The sequence below is a fragment of the Sciurus vulgaris genome, assembly GCF_902686455.1.
Source record: "Sciurus vulgaris genome assembly, chromosome: 1".
Classification (NCBI taxonomy): Eukaryota; Metazoa; Chordata; class Mammalia; order Rodentia; family Sciuridae; genus Sciurus; species Sciurus vulgaris.
Genome location: NC_136461.1, coordinates 40,934,923 through 40,959,091, shown reverse-complemented (window position 1 = coordinate 40,959,091; position 24,169 = coordinate 40,934,923). Strand labels below are relative to the sequence as shown.

The window sequence follows — 24,169 nt, the reverse complement described above, 5'->3', positions numbered from 1 at the left end:
CATCATCATAAATCACCAACAGGATAAACTGAAACCCTATGATAAGAACACAGTAACATTTTTGTGACCTTTACAAAGATGTGTGATCTGAATATAATTGTGAAGAAAGGGCTGGGGTTGTGGCTCACTGGTACAGCGCTTGTCTAGCAAGTGTGAGGCACTGGGTGCGATTCTCAGCACCACATAAAAATGAATAAATAAAATAAAGGAATTGTGTGCATCTACAACTAAAAAAATTTTTTTAAATAATAATTATGAAGAAGCATCAGAGAGAGGAAAAAAAAAAAAATTGGGGACAAAATAACTGGCCTATAATCTTCAAAAGTGTCAAGGTTTTTGCCAGGCAGGTGGCTCACACACCTGTAAACCCAGGAGGATCACAAGTTTAAGGACTGCTGGGGCAATTTAGCAAGATCCTCCCTGTCTCAAAATAAAAAGGACTAGAGATGTAGCTCAGAGATAAAACATTCCTGGGTTCCATCCCTAATACCATCCCTTCCCCTCCCCACCGCCCCAACACACACACAAGAAAGGAAAGGAAGAGAAAAAAAGTGTCAAGGTTTACATAAAATTCAAGGACAGACTGAGAAACTGCAGGCTGAAATTAACTGGAGACAAGACAACTAAAGGTAACATGTGATTCTAAATTAGATCCTTTTGCTTAAAGGACAGTATTAGAACAATTGGCGAAACGTGAATGGAGTTTAAAGATTAGATGGTATTAATGTGTCAGTATTAATTTCCTCATGCTAACACTTCCAATGTTAGTGGCTATATTGAGCATACTTGAAAAATTCCCTTGTTTGCAGGAAATAACGATAAAGCATTCAGAAAAAGGTTCTTTGTACAGTAAACCTGAGATTTTTCAATATAACTTTTAAAGATTTGAACCAATCATTAAGACAAAACAAAGAAGACCTAAACAAATGAAAATACCACATTCATGAAGCACAAGCTTCAATACTATATTGATATTCAAATTTAATTCACTCAATTTCTATAGATTAAATGCAATGCCAAATAAAATTCAAAAGGCATTTTATGGAATTTGTCAAGTTGTTTCTAAAACTTTTATAAAAATGCAAAGCATATAGAATAGCAAAACTTTCCTTGACAAGAGAGGTTTTCTTAGAGGGTTTAATCTACCAAATATAAAATCTTACCATAAAGCAATAGTTAAGAAAATGTGGTATTGAGCAAGGATGGATATAAACCAATGAAACAAAATAGAGCCCAAAAATAGATCCATTACATACATATGGACCCTTGGTTTGTAACAAATGTGGTGCTGAAGTACAATAAGGAATAATCGTTCAATAAATGGTGTTGAGACAATATGACTTGCACTGTATACATAAAAGTCAAATCCAAGCCAACCCTGAATTCTTAAATTTGAAAGAGAAAGCAATAAAGTTTCCAAAAGGCAAAACAGGAGACTATCTTCATAACTTTGGGATAGGAAAAGCCTCAGTGGAATACAAAATCCCTAATTATATCCCAACCCAAGGGATATGTATTTATGGAGGTAAAGTCGAGATAGCCTTTTGAGGCAAGGAGACTGGAGCTGAAGTGCAAAGATTGAGTAGGAATTAGAGGCAAAGATGGGAGTGGGGATTTCAGGAGAAGAGAGGAGGGCCAGGTATCCCAGAATAACAGAAACATGACAAATTACCATATGAGACTAGGGCTAAGCATCAAAAGACACAGCCAATGCTTTGCTACATTTTTCTATGGTTGGTCTCAGAAAGACTCTTACAGCATCTAAATATTTATTTTTGCACTTTAAAATTGGAGATTTGGATTAAATCATCCCTACCAGCAAAAAATTCAAGATTGTTATTACTCTGATTTAACTCATCTTCTCCCCTTCTCTTATATATCAGTAAACAAACTTCAACCCTACTGGATCTAATAGGAAAAACATCTTTGTGCAAACAAAGCACCAATAAGATACCTGGTTTTTATAACAGGTTTTTATACCTGGTTTTGTTATTCAGTCATAACAATCTATCTGATCATACAAGAAATAAAAATATACAATTTATAAACCACCAAGCACAGGCAGCTCTCTAGCAGTAAAATTAAAGCAATAATATTTCTGAGTGAATTCTTGTTTAAGGAACTGACTTAATGAATTAGTTAAAACAACTTTTAAGAACTGACAACATTATTTTATTTTACACAAATACATAAGTTAAATCTCCTTCCCTCTTATTATAATCTACCACTCCTCTTTATTACACTTTTAAGCTTGTTTTGCATGTTCTCAGGCAGAGGTTTCAAATTTTGACTATGACCCAGTTCACATATACATATACATACATACGTGTACATACACAAATAAAACCAGAATATTAGTTTCACAAAACAATGCTTGGATTGATAACATACCATACACACTGATGCTCACTTTTTAAAAAACACTGATTCAGATCTCGCTGGTAAGCAGATGATGACACATAATGGGGGGTGGGAAGGAGGCAAGAATGGAGGAAGGAGGGACTACATAGAGGAAAAAGAGGTGGGAGGGGTAGGGGTAGGGGGAAAGAAAAAATAATAGAATGAAGCAAACATCATTACCCTATGTAAATGTATGATTACACAAATGGTACACCTCTACTTCATGTACAACCAGAGAAACAAGTTGTACCCCATTTGTTTACAATTTTAAAAATTAAATAAATATATAACTAAATAAACAAAAATAAAATATTTGTACTTGTCTTCAAGTGAAGTTGGCTTTAAGGCTTTATACTGCCACTTAAGAAGTATTCTTTTATATGTAGTGGCTTTGATGTTTAAAGATTACAAAGCAATCATAATTCAATTAAATTGTGTTGATGTTTTCTTTAAAAAAAAAAATGCTGATTCGGGTTCGTTAAACAGAATTCACAACCTACCAATGGACTGCAATACAGTTTGAAAACACTGCTGTAAGCTGTGGGAAGTCATCCTTATCTAGCAGAATCAGACAGTTCCCTGTCTGGTTCCCTTAGCGAATGGCTCCCCTAACTCTACTCTATACTGTCCATCACATAAGATGCTCTTCCTGGTCTTGCCCTCCTTAACCTGTGTGTCTATAAATAAAAGAGCTGGGCTACTCCATGTTGTTGTTGTTAGAGGCCAGAGTTGGTATGGCCAGATTCGTCACGCCCCCTCTCATTTAAAAAGAGTATTGGCTCTTGTGTGTTTATTGAGCATATAAGTTTTTGGGCAATGGATTGATAACAGTCAACATCATCCTCCGGCAGTTAACTCTTTTCTCATCCATGCAGGATGTGGCAGAGAAGCCCCCCACAGTAAGCCGTCCCAATGCCTCACAAACTACAGTTTTTCAGTATATCTTAAGCTGTATAGTGTAAAGGTCAAGAAGGTTTGTTAGCTTTGTTCTTGTTTACCCTGACCTTGGGTAAATTACTTGAACTTTCTGAACTTTAATTTTCTCAACTATAATCCTATGGGAATAATATTAATACATATACCTTATAAGGTTGATGTGAAGTTTAAATGAGATAATCTGTACAATATTTAACCACAGTGCCTTAAGAGAAAACAGGTTCTACCAATCCAATAAACAATTAGTTAGAGAAAATTATTAGGGAAAAGATCATATATAATTCCTAATTTCCAGTAATGCCTGGTTTATACGGCAACAATATAAGATACACAGAGAAAAAATACTATTTGCCCAGTAGGTAAAATATTTGCATTTTCAGGATTTTAAAATATTAGCTCTTTTATTACTTATCTAGTCACATTTTCTAAATTATATATGTCTGAGTAAGTAAGAAGCTGAGAGAATTTTTAAAATTTCTTTCTTCCTATGTAATTCATATAAGCCAAACAACAAGAAATAGGTTTGAACTCCTATACCTTACTGTTGCTGAAATACTACTTAGGAATCTGTCCTCCTTAAGTCATATTTCCTTTTCCTTCAAGACATGCAACAATTATGAATAAATTACTGCCTATTTGGGAAAGGAAGTGGTTATTTGCCTGTTCTGCAGTTGAAGTAAAAAGAATTAACCTCTATAATCAGGAAGGCCTCTTTTTCCCAATTATTGCAAAAGGAAAACATTACACATAAAAAAAAAAAACCATGTTTACAAGATTAACTGCTGAGGCACTACTGAAATAACTACTGAGCCCTCAAATGCATGAGAATCTATGTTTGGGATACAAACAAGGATAAAACAATCCATGATTTCAAGTAACTTACAGTCTTCTGGAAAGTACAATCACTTTCCAGGTAGAACATTGCTTAGTGGTCCATACAGTCTCTAATATCTTGGCTTATTAGAATTGCACTCAGTCTTCTTGGCTACAGTGAAATGTCACCTTCTCCACGAGTTGCTCATGATAAGAGAATTTTCCCTTTCCTTTCTTAAATTCAAATATTCTATTACTCAGATAATATATAAATACACGCGCCAGGTACCAGGCATTATCTTAAGCCTCAGGAACAAATTTGAGCAATTGTTATAGCTCTAGATCAGCAATAATAAAACATTTCCAGGGCTGGGGTTGTAGCTCAGTGGTAGAGTGCTTGCCTAGCATGCATGACACGCTGGGTTCTATTCTCAGCACTGCATATAAATAAAAATAAAGGTCCATTGACAACTAAAAAAATTTTTTTTAAATATTAATAATAATAATAATACATATCCAGTCATAATTCCCAATATACTCTTTTAAAAATATATATATAGAATGCTTCACAAATTTGTATGTTATCCTTTCACAGGAACCATGCTAATCTTCTCTGTCTCATTTCAATTTCAGTGTATGTGCTGCCCAAGAAAGCACTTTCCCAGCATACTTTTAAATGAACCATGACATTTCAGTTACACTGTACTTACTGCTCCAATGAATCACAATTCCCAGCTTTTGCTCAAGTTGTTTCCTCAGATGAAATACCTAAGCACAGCTCTGTGTAAATAATAAAAGCTAAATCTATGAGCACTGACAATGTTTACTGCCAATTATAAAATTCAAGCTTTTAAATAAACAATGGAAATTTGGAAAACATGTATTTATCAGCCACCATGACCTGAAAGTTTGAAGCAATATCAACAAATGTGACTTTTTTATGTCATAAAACAAAATGTGTCAAATGTTTATGTCAGATCTGTATAACTCAGTGAAACAGTGTTTCCAAGCAGGGTAACATGGCCCATGTCTGTAATCCCAGCAGCTCAGGAGGTTAAGGCAGGAGGATCACAACTTCAAAGCCAGTCTCAGCAACTTAGCAACTCAGTGAGGACCCCATCTCTAATAAAATGTAAAAAGGGCTGGGGGTGTGGCTCAATGGTTAAGCACCCTGGGTTCAATTCCCAGTACCAAAAAAAAAAAAGAAGACTCAGTGAAACAGTATTTCAAAATGATCAATACATGTAAGAGGGTGAATGGTCTGTTCAAATTGCTAAACCAAAGGATTTGAATATAACAGTATTTTCATATATCAATCTCATTAGTATAGTTTTAGCTTCTACACTACAATTAGCCTTTAAAAATCTATCACTTGAGTTTTGGTGAAGTACCAAAGAACATTCACAATTCTCTTAAGAGGTTAGTAAAGCATTCCTTCCTTTTCTAACTATATACCTATATCAGGCTATATTTTCATGTACTTCAATCAAAACAAAACATAACAGATTAAATTAGAAGCAGATATGAGAATCCAGCTATTTTCTATTAAGCCTGACATTAAAGAGAACAGAAAAAAATTTAACATGTCACTCTTCTCATTATCTTGGAAAGGGGAGTAGGGAAATGGTTATTTTGTCATAGGTTGTTACTGGTATTTTTAAATAAATAAATATGTTTAAAATCCCTGTTTTAATTTCTGAACTTGTAAACATTAATAGATATACATAAACAGAAGCTCTTTGGAGTTCTGATACAATGTTTAAAAGTATACGGAATACTCAGACCTTGAACAAGTTTTAGAACTACATATACATGTGTATGTGTAACATTCTACTTGATTGCCTCCTCCACTAGATTGTAAGATATTAGAATGCAGAATTTTGTCAGTTTATTTATTGCTGCATTTCTAGTGCCTAGCAAAGTGTTTTGCACATTTTATATTACCTTGCTCATTAATTATTTGTAGAAGGTACACAATGGATAGCTGGATGGATGCTAAATAAAAACACGCCACTTACATAATTAGGTGGTTAAAAAGTGCAATTGACTATAATTCAGAACAAGTTTGGACAATGTTGAGTAATCAGAAGCTATTTTTTTTAACGGTGATATAGTGGTGTACAAACAGAATGATAATTTATATGATCAAGTATAAAGCAATCTAAGCCAAGATATGATATACAGAAGGCTTGAGGGTCATCATTTAAGCTGGGCAAGGTGGTGCACGCTTGTATTCCCTGTGGCGTGGGAGGCTAAGGCAGGAGGAACTCCAGTTCAAAGCCAGCCTCAGCAACTTAGCAAGGCGCTAAGGAACTCAGTGAGTCCCTGTCTCTAAATAAAATACAAAATAGGATTAGGGATGTGGGGAAGTGCCCCTGAGTTCAATGCCTGATATTAAAAAAAAAAAAAAAAAAAAAAAAAAAAGAGTCATGGTTTAAATAAACTGCTTATCATAGTTAAGAACAGAGGTGAGATCAGATTAGAAAAAGAAAAGGGCTGTGTGCCTTATTATACCATGAACATGCTTCTATTGAAGTATCTGTAACACCAAAATGCTAATTTATTTTGATTCCCCGCCCCCCTTTCCCTGCTCAGCAGTGTTCTCCCTAAGGTCTAGGATGAAATCTGATCCATATTTTCTTAATTCTCAAAGCCTAACATTTTCTTAGGAGATAATTGGTACTCCTAACTGCAGGACAGATGATAATTTGTCACCTTCACAAATGATACCTTCTCTGTGAAATTTTCTGACCAGCATATACTAAAGTCTGGTTCCTAACCTAGCATTACCACTTCCCATTAATCTGCCCTACTTCTTTTTTTCATTGTACTTATCCCTTCTAAATGATATATTTACCCATGTTTATTATTTATTGTCTGTCTCCTGACACTGGAATGCAAGCTCCATAAAGGCAGGAAGATCTTTATTCTGTTTATTGTTGCATCCCAAGTCCCTAGAATCATGTCAGGCACCTACCCAATACATATTTGAATAAGAAATGATGATCTATTGATTTCATTAGTCAATGCAGAGTTCCATTTATACATTTGGAGTCTAAAAATAGATTTGATTTCCTAAGAAATTATTTTTGTTTAATATCCTACTAAGGTTTCCATAATTGGCTCCTGTAAAGATTTATTAATAGTTTTAGCTGAAGTCTCTAAAACTGTCAAATAAAACACATATAAATATTTACAAAAGAGTTTCTCCCCCACAACTTCTGCTTTGACTATCGGAGTCAATACTGTGAGTCTCCAGGACAAAGCCAGCATTTTATTGTACAACTGAACATTGATTCAGTTAAAGAAGATAACAAAAACCAAATGTAGATTAATGGGTTCTTTTCAATTTATTCTATAATCACATGCTTCTAAGTCAAATCATTCCTAGTCAATGAAAATCCTTGGCATACTGATATGTAAGTACATACTAATAATTTTAGTTTTCTAACTAACTCCAGATTTTAGTGAAGGCTTGATTTTAGAAGGTCACTATCCTTAATCTTGAACTTTAGGGGAAAGAGCAGAGTTTTACTTAAGGAAAAAATAATACAGAGACCAGTAAAAGGGAAAGAAGGAAATTTAAAAGATACAGAAAGTATGAAGGTCAGAAGTGATAAAGACCTGGGTCATGTAATTGACCTAGGGAATACAGAAAACATACATAGATAGTGTGGCTCATCAGATATAAAGGGACTATAGAGAAAGTAAATGTAGGGAAAGAGAAGTCTTCAAATTTGATTAACTTTGAGGAGGAATGGAAGTACTGCTCCATATCACAGGGAATACAAGAGGAAAAACAATTTGGAAACTGATAGGCTGCCAGAAATTTTACTTTTAGTTTAATCCTAATATTTGGTAAACCTAACCTCTTTGAGAATTTTATTACAAGTTTTACTGAATTTGTTAATTAATAAGAAGTATTCATATGTTAGTAGAAAATATTCTCTTCTCAGGAAAAGTAAAAAAAAAATACATCTTTAATGTACTCTGGAGAAGGGGGAGAAAGAGAGAAGGAAGGAATGGATTTTCAGAAGTTTAAGCAAAGTCTCAGTTCATGAAAAAAAATATAGAACTTCAAAAGTATTTTCCACCAATGACCAAGGTTAAGGGTTGTTCAAAAATTAAGAATGATGTTATTCAATCACAACTTGGGTATATCAATGTGAGGAAACAGAAGGAAAAATATTAATACTTGTTATCATAAGGTAAATAAAATATATCCAAAAGGAAAGAGTGTTTGCTATTTAATTCTTTTGTTTGTTCTGAGATAAAGTCAAAATAGACATGGCCTAAAAAAGTGACAGAAAAGAAGTTAAAATGATTGGTTTATATAACTAAACAAAATGATTAGACAGATTTCTGAAAATTAATGTTGTTCCCTACACACTGTGGATAAAGAAGTCCTTTAGACTTAAAAAGTATGCAAATATTTCTGCAGGATATAAAGTAGAATGAAGGCATTTCTGCATTATCATCTTATAATATTCCTAATGAACCACCTTCTGAAGGGTTCACTCTTTGCCTCCAGTTTCTCTAGAGAATTCTGCTTGTGACAGAGCTAGCATTAAGCTACTTCCTTCCTTCTCTATATTTAGCTGTAAGTTGTTAACATAATATCTTTGCCTTTCTTCAGAAAGTAAATACTCCCAGACCAAGACTGCAGTATGAGCTCAGACAACTCCAGTACATTCCACACTTTAACTCTGTCTTGTAAAGCACAATCTAGATACAGCAAAATGTCATTGGTTCAGTCCTTATTATAATTTAGGATTTATATTATAATTTACACTAAATCACTATGCTGAGAGCAATACTGGTTACTTCACTCTGTACATTTAGTCTTCCTAGGAAGGCAGGACTTTCTCCACAAAGAAGGAACAAATATAAGAAGATACGATGGTTTGTTTTCCTCAACAACCTGAAAATAATCCCTCAGTTAACATAGTAATAAGAGAATTATATAGTCAGAACAGGAATAAAATTAGATAGGATATAGATCAATGTTTGACTCCTTACTCTTTAATTCATACAGGAAACATTCCCAGGCCTTTCTCTAGCCAGGCTTCTAAAAGACTCCTATATAATCAAAGATAGATCTGCTTATTCATGCCTCATGCCACAGTTCACTATCATCTCTTCCAATCAATGCCCAGTTCCCTTGCCTCAAAGAGGTGCCCCTTCCCAGTGCCAAAGCTCAATGTGGATATACGAGCAAAGGAGAAACTTGGACAACCAACACAACCTGATAGCATTAAAACACTGATACTACTACTGGAATAAAAAGCATGCTAATCTGTTTAAATGGAGAGAGAACAACAGTGAAGCAAGGGTTGCAAACAAGGTTAAGGCATGATAAAGTCAGTGTGAGCAGAGGTAACAAATGGAGGAAAGGCATGAATGAGCAACACTATAATGAAAACAGCATGGATTTGAATTCGAGCTCTGTTACTTCCTACATGTGTGACCTTGAATCAAAAAACAATCAATAAACGGGCTAAAGAAATGAGCAGACACTTCACAGAAGATCCACGAGCAATCAACAGATATTTGAAAAAATGTTCAACATCTCTAGTAATAAGAAAAATGTAATCAAAACTATCCTAAAATTTCATCTCGCCCCAATTAGAATGTTCATTATCAAGAACACAAGCAACAACAGGTGTTGGTGAGGATGTGGGGAAAAAGGTACACTCATACATTGCTGGTGGGGTTGCAAATTGGTGCAGCCGCTCTGGAAAGCAGTGTGGAGATTCCTTAGAAAACTTGGAATGGACACCCACCATTTGACCCATTTGATCCAGCTATCCCACTCCCTGGCATATACCCAAAGGACTTAAAATCAGCATACTACAGTGATGAAGCTATCAATGTTTATAGCAGCTCAATTCACAATAGCTAGATTGTGGAACCAACCTAGACACCCCTCAATTGATGAATGGATAAAGAAACTGTGGTATATATACGCAATGGAATATTACTCAGTCATAAAGAAGAATAAAATTATAGTAATTGCAGGTAAATGGATGGAGAGAATATCATGCTAAGTGAAATAAGCCAATACCAAAAAACCAAAGGCCAGATGATTTCTCTGATAAGTGGATGATGATACATAACGGGGCGGGGGGAGGCAAGAAGGGAGGAAGGATGGATTGTTTACAGGAAAATGAGGGGTGAGGAGGGGTGGGGGGGAAGGAGAAGTAATAGAATGAGACAAACATCATTACCCTATGTATATGTACAATGACACAGTGGTGTGACTCTACTTTGTGTACAACCAGAGAAACGGAAGTTGTACCCCATATGTGTACAATGAATCAAAATTTTAAAAATTTAAAAAAACTCCTACAAGCCTCAGTCTTCTTGCCTATAAAATTGGAATAAAAATAACTATCTCACAAGCACATGTGGGGTACTCACAAGGATTATAGTACCCAGCACAACGTTAACTACACCCTTGGTGTCTGCTTCCTCCCCATGGTACCTCCTCCTTTTACTCATCAGAGGTTCACTTATAAAGTGTATTATAATCCCCTTTTTTTAAAAAAAAATTACAATCAGCCTCTCCAAGAATAAAAAATCCCATTGACACTCATCCCCGCTTCACTTAAATCACCCATATGCAAGGGGTTCACCTCAATTTTCTTTTATATAATCCTAATGCCTCCCATTAAGCAACCACCCAGAGCAGATGTTCTCATTAAAGTCAGCAACCTAGCAAAAAAGGAGCTTTCTTGTCATTAATTTGAATTTTATTTTTCCCTCTGAGTATTAGTCAAACTGGTTTACGGGTCTCTAAATTTAATATTGAGAAAATATGATGATGAAACACAACTTTAATTCATATTTTGGACTGATGTTAGGTGTGGAGTACATTAATGAAAGCATCCTGATCATGAGAATAAATATTCATAAACTGCAAGTACAAGAAAGAATGAAAAGGCTGAAAGACAAAGAAAACCTTGGCAGAGTTAAGAATTTCTGCGGAGAGTTCACCAGTTAGCTGACAGTTTAAAGTTAAAAACAAGGTTAGTGCAGTCCAGGCATTATCAGAATTACTGGAGCTTTAACTCAGGGTTTAATGAGGGGATCCAAGAACTACCTAAAATTTTGTACAACTAAGAAGCCTCCTCTGGAACAATGCCTTTCAAATTGTGAGGTTGCTCACCCCATTAATACTCAGAATCCAGCCTGGTGTCTGGAATTACAATAACCACTCACGTATTTGTTGATTTAAAAATAAATCAGCAAAACAAATGAATGGATGAAATAAATAGAATAGTGGTCAGTGCCCAAGTTACCTAGGAGCAAGACTGCAGGCCCTCAACCCTTTTCCTCAACCACAGCAACTGTACTTTTTTCTGTCTCATCACTGGTCTTGGTCCATCATTCCCTTAGGGGAATTCCTATAACATTCAAGTACATTAACTGTAAAGCTTAAATGTCCCTCAAGTAGTTTCATGCTGCTAAAGATTCTTGAGATACAAGATCTTATATATACAGTACTTGACTACTCCAATTTCATAAAATATGCACTTTGTATACTGACTCCTCAGAGAAAAACTGGGATTTGTGTGTGTGTGTGTGTGTGTGTGTGTGTCTGTGTGTGTGTGTTTTGCTAGGGATTGAACCCAGGACCCCAAATATGCTAGACTAGGACTTTACCATGAGTTATACCCCAGCCTGATTTTTCTTATGTAGATAACAAAGGAACATTTTGTGTCACCACATCTTGCAAAGCTGCCAGGAAATAAATTTTGCAACACATCATCAAATCCATCTGAAGAGCAGTGTCATACAACTATCTGATATACTCTACATCCTATTCTACCTTTTTTTCAATTAGTAGAAAAACAAAAAAAAAAATTATCGTGCCAATAGGAATGACAAAAAAGATGTTTCATAAATATAATATAATTGAGAAATCATTAGAAATGCTGAAAACAATCTACATCAATGGGATACAATTTAGAATATGGCCAATTAAACTTGAGGTGACTGCCTAAATGTTCATTGTTAAGGTTAACGGATAAAATGTGTGAATAAATATTATATCTAAAAAGCAAGGTGTCATTAAGAACTTTATAATATGTGGTAAGAATATACCCTCCTTTAACCATGCACGTCAGTGTTCAAAATAGTCTACTTTAACCGACATTTTCAGGCACAAATTATATACCAAAGTAGGGAAATGCTTTTTGTTAGACATATTCATTTACTCTTTATACTGTGAATGTGTGTTCCAAACTGAAAAAGATTATAATATATATCAGCAATTTCTCAGACAATAGGTAAACACCTTTCCAAAAAGATATAAGAAAAAAATGACAACAACGAAAACAACCAGGAAATAAGTAAGTCACCAAATGAGAAATAAACACACTGAAATATATTTGGGGCAGAGACACTGAGTTCACTATAATACTAAGTGTGATACTACACTGTAATACTAAGTGATGAGGGATATGATAAACAGAAGAGAGTATAAATCAACATAATCTGTCTTAAAAGTAATTGAGGAGCCAGGCACAGCCTGAAATCCCAGGCTGAGATTGAGAAGCTAAGGCAAGAGGATCTCAAATTTGAGGCTAGTCTGGGCAACTCTGCAATATCCTGTCTCAAAACATAAATTTTAAAAGGGCTGGGATGTAGTTCCGTGGTAGAGCACATGCTAGCATGTTCCAGGCCCTGCATTTAATCCCCAGTAAAAAAAAAAAAAAAAAGAGAAAAAAATTGAAGATTGTTTCAGAAATATTAAAAGTATCTATGTCTTTTGTTGTGACAAACTGTTTTATGAATATTCATCCTAAACAAAACATAAACCACATAAAAATAAATAAAATAAAGGTATTGTGTCCATCTACAACTAAAAAATAAAAAAGGTACACTAGTGAGACCCAACCCTCCTACAGGAATATAACAAACTCCTGATTCACAAATCCAATAGTATTTTCCTACTTAACACCCACTGAAATTATAGCATCTAATTACAGAACTAATTATAACTTACTTCCTTTACATGTCTGTAAATTACTATTTTTTATTTTTTGGAGAGAGGTTATCACATAAAAATTTCCTCTGTAAGAAATATTTTTTTAACTTTTTTTGGTAGTTGTAGAGACAACATGCCTTTATTTTACTTATCTATTTTTATGTGGTGCTGAGGATCAAACCCGGTACCTCACACATGCTAGGCAAGCACTCTGCCACTGAGCTACAGCCCCAGCCCCAGGACATTTTTTAAGTCAATAGTTAAGAGAAGATAACACCATCTGTTTACGAGTAATAAAGCTGAGATGATTATTTTTAAAACAGAAGACATTCAAGCCCACAACCATGTTTTAGTCTAATGATTTACTGTCTATTCTTCTAAATGATTAATGATGCAGCTGTACCATGCTGAGCTGATTGATGTTAATGAAGTGGGAGCAGCAACATCCTAATACACTTGATCAATACAACCTTTCTAAATTAAACACTTTCCTTCACCATAACATCAACCATTTGGCCATTTGTAGTAATTCTGCATTTCAGTAAATAAGCAAGTTTTAATGGAGAGTTGAAAAGACTGTTATAACAACCAGTCTTAACTTCCACTGAGACTTACACAGTTCCTCAAAGTTCTTCACATTTAAGCACTTTTTTAATGCCTAAACATGTTGTACTTCGTCTTAGTAAACTGTTACTCTAAAATATGTACAAATAAATTTGTAAACAAATTCATACATGAAATTATTTGAGAATATACTCCTTAAAAGAAGTCCTCTGTAAGTCCCTGGAAATTAAAGGATTATTTTATGAAGAACTAATGACATACATATCCTTATTTCTCATCTTTAAAAAGTTGAGACTTTTCACACACCAGATTTGCTTATGGCTAGTTCACAGGCAGAGACGATCTAAGATCAAACCCAAGACACCTGACTCTCTGCCTCACTTCTCTTATCTACGAATTGAGGGTAATTCTATCCAATGCAGTAGGTTCTTAAGAAAGTAAAATGAAATAACAAGTGAAACCTCTGGCTCCCAGCCCACGGTTCTCAAACTTTAAACACACAAGAATCGCTAGACAGAGCCTATTCCCAGAGTTTCTGACTCTGCAATGAGGTGGGAGAAGGCAAAAATATACATTTCTAATAAGTTCCCACATGATGTTGACCTCCTGGTCTGAAACCAAACTTTGAGAACCACTGGTCGAGACTGGTCTGGGCACTGATTCTGGTTCTGACACTTAGCTTCCCTGAAACCCAGTTTCTTCAACTCTAAAACTAGAAGCGATCAATCATAACTTTCCTATGTTCACATACAAATACAGGAACCAACGTAACTCCATGTATGTATACTATGTCAAAATATATTCTACTGTCATGTATAACTAAAAAGAACAAATAAAAAAACTAGGGGGCTAGGGTTGTGGCTTAGTGGTAGAGCACTTGTCTACCACATGTGATGCACTGGGTTCAATCCTCAGCACCACATAAAAACAAATAAATAAAATAAAGGTACAACTAAAACAAATTTTTTAATAAAATAAAAAATAAGCTAGAAGTGAAACTACCTCATGGTTATGGAATTTGGGAATTGTGTAACTGATGTACATTGTTAAACAGTGAGTGGTTCATAATAGATATTTAGATCTATAGTAGTAGCTGTTGTTACCACCACCATTATTATTACTATTTCTACTAAGTAATGGAACATGTAGAACATTAAAATCACCCTATTTTAAAATTGCAGTAAGTTGCATTGATTTACTATAATCTTTTCTGATAAAATGATAAATCATCAGCTAGTTGACAAATCTCTAAAATAACTCTGTAACAGCTAAGAGAATGTCTCTAAAGTACAAATGTTGTGTTCAAATTTCAATTCTGCCTCATAACTGTGACCCAGTTTCCTTATTCATAAAATTTTTAAAAAATAATAGTACCTACTTCATAAAGTTGTAAGAACTACCTAGTTTAATAAAAATAAAATTGAGTGGAGGGCTGAGATTGCACCTCAGTGGTAGAGCGCCTAGGTTTGATTCCCAGCACACCAAAAAAAAAAAAAAAAAATCCACACCTGAGCAGTACCTAGTATAAAACACTGAATAAATATTCACTCTCATTATTATCATCATCCCAATATACTTTCAAAAACATTCTGAATCATTACATATATTAAATCATTAAATAAATTCAATTTTATTTCAAGATAAAATTTAACTGGATTTTTTTTCTTATCACTGGTATGAACAGTTGAGCTATGTGAACTGCTGATGAGAGACTACTTTTGATCTACAAAAACAGTAATTTCATATGGTTGAAACTAAGAGCTTTCATCCTACCCTCTCTGATCATCCCTCTGAGCCTGTTGGCAGTTCCACCCTAGAGTGATCCAAGGTTTAATCCCCAGCTCTTATCTCACTTTGATCCCCCAGATGGCTCATACTCACTATTACCACGTTTTTTTACCAAAGATTGAAAAATTCAAAGGTTTTATCTAGCCCATACATGTACTTTGTTTGACCAAAGTAAAAATCTTTTTAAATCTAGACACTTAAATCTGGATATTTCACATGCACATCATACTCAACCTGACTGGCAAAACAAAACTAAACAAAAACCAACCCTGGATTTCTGGTTTCTCTTGAAAAAAAGTGGACGATCTAGCAACATTAGGCGAGCATTACCAAAAGCCTGTACGTATGTGTAAGTAGTAGTTACCCTTCAAACAGTGTACCAATGCTCCAAATTGCTAATCTTTATCCAGCTTTACTCTTCACTCCTTTACAAACTGGCCTAGCCCTTGGACATTCAAATTGTCAACTTCTAGTTCCACCTACCAGTAATATGGTAATGACAACAAATCTCCATTTGCAGCTCAGACTCAGCTTCAATTACCATCATTTGTGTTTCCAAATATAAGAGGATCCTTACCACCTCTGGTCTTCTGAATTGTCTGTTTCAGATGTTGACAACATCCAAGAGTTAAGTCAAACCAAAAACATCACACTTGCTACTCTTAATTCTCTTGCCTCCCATTTCCCAGCAATCACTAGTTCCTGTGGATTTACTTCCTAAGAATCTCAAATCTACTCCCTTTGCCTTCCCATTACCATTACTTTAACCCATTTGAGGTCCCATCAACACTCAAAAAGTGTTTAATCAACACACAGAATCTGACCACTTTTCACTGTCTCCCTACCCCCACTGCTACCACACGGGAACTATCACCCTCTCTCTTCTGGTTTACAACAGCCTCCAAAATAGTTTCCCTTCTTCTACCTTTGTCCCTCTGCATTTTATTTTCAACAGAGTGGGCAGAATGATCCTGTTAAGACACAAGTCACATCATGTCACTCCTCTGCTCAAACTCCTCTAATGGTCTATCATCTCAGTAAAATTCAATTTTTTTTTTTTTTTAATATTTTACTCTTCATGCTCCTAGCCAATGACAACGTCTTAGGTACCTACCTGCCTTCTCTAGGACACCAATTCAACAATTAGCCCTTTTCTTTTCTGCATCATCAATTTTGCCCTCTTTACTGAATTGCTGCCAGCAACATAGAAACATGCTATTATTTCTCTTATCAAAAAAATAAAACTCACTTCCTCCTCCAGCTATTGCTATATTTCTCACTTTCCCTTTAGAGCAGGACTTGAAAGCACTGTTCATACTTCTATCTTAAAATTGCTCTTCTCAAGATTATCAATGAACTCCTAATTATTAAATCCTGGGGTCATTTCTCTGTCCTCATCTTACTTGGTCTGCCAGCAGCATTTGATATAATTGCTAATCTCTCTCCTCCTAGAAACATTTTCTTTCTTGGCTTCCAGGGTACCCCATTCACTTGGTTTTCCTTCCTCCTTTTTGGTTGCTTCTTCTCAGTTCCTTTTGCTGGTTCTGCCCCATCTTAATACTCTATGTAAATGTTTAAGCATCCAGGATCAGTACTTAGATCTTTTCTTTCTATACTTATTCCCAAATTCTTATGACTATAAATACCATCCATGTGCCATATGCCAATGAGTCCCCAAATTTCTTTCTCCACCCCAAACTTTACCCCTGAACTCCACACTCCAACTGCCTACTTGACATCTCCATTTGGCAACTGGGTGAACATCTAAAACATGTTTAATAAACATGTCCAAAGCTAAGCTCCTGGTGCTCACGTTCCCCCTCCCCCAAAATATTTCCTCCTTTAATCCTCTACTTTCAGTTAATGGCAACTTCTTTTTGTTACTGAAAGCAAAAATCTTGGTGTCAACTTGTCTTTCTGTCACATGCTATAGCTGAACTTTCAAACCAAATATAATTATCATAAAATAAATACTACTTAGCCATAAAAAAGGAACTGCTAATATATGCAGCAAACGTTATGTTGAACTAAAATAAAGCCAGAAAAAAGAGAGACATACTATTTGATTCCATTTATGAAATGAACAACCTAGTCTATACTGACATAAAGCAGATCAGGGGCTGCCTAGGGATAGGGGTTGGGAATGGGGACTGACCAAAAAAGACATTCAAGTAATCTTTTGGGGTGATGGAAGTGATATATATCTTGATTGTGGTGACAGTTATGAGTAAATAAATTTGTCAAAATTCACTTAACTATATAATGTATAAATTTTATTTTAGGTTAATTACACTTCGCTAAAGTTGATTAAACACACAGAATCTGACCACTTTTCACTGCCTCCCTACCCCCACTGCTACTGCACGGGAACTATCACCCTCTCTCTTCTGGTTTACAACAGCCTCCAAAATAGTTTCGCTTCTTCTACCTTTGTCCCTCTGCATTTTATTTTCAACAGAGTGGGCAGAATGATACTGTTAAGACACAAGTCACATCATGTCACTCCTCTGCTCAAACTCCTCTAATGGTCTATCATCTCGGTAAAATTCAAGGTCCTTATAAAAACCTCGCACAGCTGGGCTCCTGTTACCTCTTGGATCTCATCTCCCTCTGCTCTCCCCAATAGTCATCCATACTCCACCACAGCCAACCTCTTTGCTGTTCTTTAAATATGGCAGGAAGACTCTTTCATACACATTATTCCCTTGGCCTGAGTGATATGCCTACACACCTCATTCCCTAACATAGTCATTTAACTTGTTCCCTCATTTTCTTCAGTTCTTTCACCAAAAGCCACTATCTCAGTGAGTCTCTTCTGGCCACCCTATCTAATATTTCAACACACACACACACACACACACACACACACACACACACACACACACTCTTATTTCATTTTCTCTTTTCCTATTTTATCCCCACAACCCAGGACTTATCACTCTCTTATTTACTTATATTGTATTAATATCTTACATTTTGGTTTTTTCCTCTACTGGAATGGATGGCCCAATAGGGAAAGGAGTTTTATCTGTTATATAGATTAATGTTTTATAGACTCATTTTAGACTAATGTCTAAAATAGAAGTTGAATGACTAAACAAATGAATCTGAACTAAATAGCTTTCCCTTTAATGAAAGTAGATAGTAGAATGTGTTTTATAAATGCTTCATTTATTTTTTAAAATCCTGGCTTATTAAATAAAAACTGGGTTGGGCATGTAGCTTAATGGTAGAGTACTTTCCTAGCATGCACAGGGGCCCTGGGTTCAATCCCTAGCATTAAAAAAAAAAAAAAATTAACTAAATAAAAACTCTAGCATATTTAAACATGTTAATGCATATCAGCCAAAATTTGCTTTTACTTCTTAAGAATTTAAGATCAGGAATTGAGAAACTTTTAAAAATCAAATTTTCAGAGATTTTCTTATGAGCAATAAGTGTGAAATAACTCTTAATATTGCCAAAAATAAATAAATATTGTCTTACTGAATTATTTGCAAAAGTTAGACCTCATGTTGTCTAAAACTCCAATAACTACTAAGTAGAAAATAATCAGTCTGACAGTCTCAGAACTAAGAATTCATTTTAAAAATACACATAGCTCTTGTTTATCTTGACCATTTAAATAATCCATTGAGGAATATCTTGTTTTATAAACAAGTCACATCAAATGGGACTGTTAAAGGGGAGATCAGTTTAACATAAATAATTTAAAAGTTAATAAGAAGGTAGAGGTGTTTTTGCTCTAGAGATCCAAGTCTCTTCTCCTTTAAACAAGCAAACACAGGTTCTTGGGAATCCAAAGGAGGTGCCTCCTTAGTAACTGCAGAGGAGAAAATTCCATACTGCAGCCTTTACCTACATCTGCAGCTCTTACTTGAAAAGCACTAACGTATTCAACTTCATTCAAGTAAAGACCAGTGTGTGGAAATTATCTGTTTTGGTTTATAGGCAGCTTTACATACTTCAACCTAAAAATAAAGACTGGGTTTTCATAATACAATTAAAACTGCTTTATGATTTAAATGTAGTAGAAAAATTCAGAAAAGCAACATATTTAAATAGCTCTGAATAATTTTACCAAACAGTAAATATTTTAAGGAAACAGGAATAAAGTATTAAAGATATCACTGTTGAGTACATTGATTTGGTTTTATTGTACATAAGCAGCATTTTTCTATGTGTCAATTTCTTAAACAAGACAATGAAGAACAATATCTGCAATATAGCATCCTATCGGAGAACAATAGCTGCCTGCAGACCTCACATTGCATATCTGATCACTGTAAGACTTCCTAACCAAAACACTTTTAAACTATAAATTATTTAATATTTATTCATCTTGGTATACCTAGGATTTATGACAGTGTATTATCACTTGTAGCTTACAGAAAGTACTAACATCTCCAAATCTTCTAAGTTTCTTGAACTGCTTTAAACATAAAATAGAGGTTAATCTCGATAGACAAAATAACAAACATCAGTACCAAAACTAATAGGTACTCCTAATGGACAAGAGATGCATTAGCACAAATCATTAAAATTGACTTTTATTTGCAGGTTTAGAGCTTTCAAAGCAAGATGAAATGAGAATGATCATACAGTACCTTACCCTTTCTACCGGTGAACCATAGCATGCAATGCCGAAACATAGCAGTGGCAGATGGCATTGGTGTTATTAACTATAAAAAGGATAATAGCAGAGAAATGATGGCTGGCATACAAGACACAGAAATGCAGATGAAATGAAAGCAAACTTGTAGTTCTTGAAGCAGAGCAAAACCTTTAAGCCAAAGGTTGCCGCCAGCTTCAATTTAATTTACATTTTGAGTTTAACATGGACAAACACTGCAACCTTCGCAATCAGTCTTTAGACTCTTCATGCAGAAGCAGAACCACACTCCTCGAGAAAGAAGATCAGCAACCTTCTGTAAACACAAGCCAGCAGCAGCAGCAGCCCATTACTCTCTCTTTTCTGATTTTTATCCTTTAAATTTTTAATCTCCAATTGCCGCCAGATCCACAGTCGATTCAAATAGATCTGTATCCACTGCAGATACAAATCCCTGCCTAACCTGCAGTACCACTTCATCCAGAACGTTCCTGTGCACTCGTTCATGCAGGATCAGTTGCAAAACCATTCAAGTCATTCAGCAAACAACCCAAAAGAGAAGGAAAGAAGCAGTTGGGACCATGAAGAGAGAGAATCTCTTCTTTCAGCTCACCCTGGAAATGGAAGGTTTTCTGATCAACAGTTATTGTGAAGGTGCTGTCGTCCTCATCGTCTATACCAATCACAGCTCCCTGTGAAACAAAGAGCAAAATCCCAATAAGGCAAACAATGACATCAGCAATATTCACTACTGCTACAGCCCTGGAATACTCAATGCACCAAGGACACTGGAAACAGGCTAGACAGAAAAGCTGAGACTCGAATTTTGCTTAAGGAGGAATATGCAAAGGAGAGAGAATGGCAGTACTCTTTTGCCCTGCACAGACACTTTCTATGCCCTTCATAAGGGGCATGGTCCTGGTGGGAGGGAGAGGAGACAAACACAGAACCTGAATTTGGAATCTGTATTTAAGAGCCAGCCAGAGCCTTTCTCAGCTTTAAATTGCTCACTAAAATATGAGTCAGAAACCCACACCTCCCAGGTTGTGCTGTGAGGCTTAAAGAAGGCAGGTGTGCTTCATCAGGCTGCTTCTGTGTTATGCTTGTTAGCAAAGAAATGCCAGATGACATTTGCTAAAAACACTGTCCAATCCCTTTAAAACACTATTCAATCCCTTTTCCAGATGTTCTTGTATCCAATTGTACACTGCTCTGCTGTGGTAATTTCCACACTATATTGTGATTATCTGTTTATATGTTTGCTTCCCTCCAACATAACTGCTATGAGGTCTTGAAAATCTAGGACTATTTATTTATTTATTGGTACAAGGGATTGAACCCAGGGATGCTTTATCACTGAGCTAATCCCCAGTCCTTTTTATTTTTTGAGACAAGGGCTCTCCAAGTTACAGAGAGTCTTACTAAATTACTCAGACTGGAACTTGAAATCCTCCTTCCTCAGCCTCCCAAGTCGCTGGGTATTTATTTTATTTATTTTGACACATTGTACTAAAGTACACATTTAGGGATCCCCCATCCCTAAATGAAGAAAAAAAAAAAAAAAAACTCACTTACTTTAAATTGTCTGGGAAAGGTAGACAGGTTGTGTTTAAATTTTTTTTTTATATTCAACTATAGGCATCATGTTATGACAACAGGAATTAAGGGAAAAAAAAGAAAATTATGTAAGATGGAGTCAACAGGTCAATAGATCAATGTCCTTAAGAAATGAGTGTCTTAAGTATTCCAGAAAGACTAGAGAGTATGGATTAGATCGAATGCCCCAGGTGGGTGACAAGAGAAACAGTATACCAAAGAAAACCAGAGTTTCTCTTTGAGAGTGAGAGTTGAAAAGGTTCAAGAGGAAAAAAAAAAAAAATAGCATGTGGCATGAAATATTTATTCATTTATTCCCCAAGGTCATCTGAATGAACCTCACCTCTATCCAGTTCCATCCACTGGAATTATCTTGCTTACTCTTCAGTTTAACATTGGGTAAAAAGGTGCTGGGGCTGTAGCTCAGTGGTAGAGTGCTTGCCTAGCATACGTACTTAAGGCACTGGGTTCGATTCTCAATACCACATAAAAACAAATAAATAAAATAAAGGTATTGTGTCCATCTACAACTAAACAAAAACAAAATTTAAAAAAAAAAAAAAAAAAAAAGATTGGGTAGGAAATTTTACTACCATTCTCAGACAAGGAAAGTATCTCCTGGTGGTGCACAACTGCAATCCCAGCAGCTCAGGAGGCTGAAGTGGGAGGATGGCAAGTTCAAAGCCAGCCTCTGCAAAAGTGAGGTGCTAAGCAACTCAGCAAGACTCTGTCTCTAAATAAAATACAAAAAGGGCTGGGGATGTGGCTGGGGATGTGCTCAATCCCTAGTACCAAAAAAAAAAAAAAAAAAGAGCAAGTATCTCCAAAGAGTATCACAACTTACTTAAAGTTACACAAAGAATTAATGGCAGATTAATTCTAGTATACACAAAGAACTCAAAAAAACAAATAACCCAATCAATAACTGGGCAAAGGTACTGAACAGGCACTTCACAGAAGAAGAAATACAAATGGTCAAAAAATATGTGAAAAAATGTTCAACATCTCTAGTTATAAGAGAAATGCAAATGAAAACTACACTGAGATTCCATCTCACTCCAGTCAGAAAGGCAATTATCAAGAATACATGTAACAACAAATGTTAGCGAGGATGTAGGGAAAAAGGTACACTCATACATTGCTGGTGGGAATGCAAATTGGTGCAACCATTCTGGAAAGCAGTATGGAGATTCCTCAGAAAACTTGGAATAGAACCATCATTTGATCCAGTTATTCCACTCCTTGGTCCATACCCAAAGGACTTAAAATCAGCATACTACAGTGACGCAACCACATCAATGTTTATAGCAGCTAAATTCACAATAGCAAGCTATGGAACCAGCCTAGGTGTCAACGGATGAATGGATAAAGAAAATGTGATATACATACACAACGGAGTATTACTCAGCTATAAAGAAGAATGAAATTATGGCATTTGCTGCTAAATGGATGGAACTGAAGAATATCATGCCAAATGAAATAAGCCAGTTCCAAAAAACCAAAAGCCAAACATTCTCTCTGATATGTGGATGCTAACCCACAACAAAGGAGGGCAGGGAGGGGAAGAATAGAAGTCTATTGGAATAGACAAAGGAGGAATGAAGGAAAGGGAGAGAGGATGGGAATGAGAAAGATAGAATGAAGCAGAGATATTCTCATATATTCTCATATATAAACACATGACCAATGTAAGTCCACATCATGTACAACCACAAGAATAGGATCCTAATTAGAGTAAGCTTTACTCCATGTATCTATAATACGTCAAAATATACTCTACTGTCATGTATACCTGAAATGGATATATAGAAAAAGAATTAATGACAGAACCAGGCCTGGATCACCATTGTCATGGTACCCACCTAATCCATGATAGCAAACACAGACCTACTCAGTAGGGAAGCATGTAAGCAGTTCATTCTGGTTAACTTAATTTTGTGGTTAACTGAGTTAACTTCCTAAATTATCATATATCAACTATTTTCTGAGTTTATACAAAATACAGTAGTACTTAATAACTAAACACAAAAATATGTACTAGATACAAGCTTTAGTCAGCTTTTTCACTGTAGTGACCAAAATACCTGACAAGAACAATTTTAAGGAGAAAAAGTTAATTTGGGAGCTCACAGTTTCTAAGGTCTGAGTGCACAGATGGCTGGCTCCACTGCTCTGGGCCCAAAGTGAGGCAGAACATCAAGGAGAAAGAGTGTGGAAGAAAGCAGGACATGGTCATCAAGAAGCACGAGAGACTCCCCTCACCACAGACAAAACATACATCCTTAAGATATACCACCACCCTTCAATGACCCACCTCCTCTAGTCATATCCTACCTGACTACAGTTAGGCGATCAATGCACCGATTAAGTTAAAATTCATTACCCAATCATTTCACCTCTAAACTTTCTCGCATTGTATCACACATGAGCTGTTAGGGAACACTTTTTACATTTAAACCATAACAATA

The 24,169-nt window shown here is 35.5% G+C and overlaps 1 protein-coding gene across 14 annotated transcripts in view; it reads right to left on the bottom strand.

Annotated features, from left to right (window-relative positions):
* OSBPL9 (oxysterol binding protein like 9) overlaps positions 1 to 24,169 on the bottom strand; it is a gene marked incomplete at its 5' end in the record, with an annotated part of 149,489 nt that overhangs the window by 86,132 nt on the left and 39,188 nt on the right. For all 14 annotated transcript variants that reach the window (XR_013766296.1, XR_013766297.1, XR_013766298.1 and 11 more), the window contains one exon: positions 20,719 to 20,797. Coding sequence is in view for 4 of the 14 variants with exons in the window: in XM_079154410.1 (XP_079010536.1) it covers positions 20,719 to 20,797 (79 nt within the window). The remainder of the gene's footprint in view (positions 1 to 20,718; positions 20,798 to 24,169) is intronic.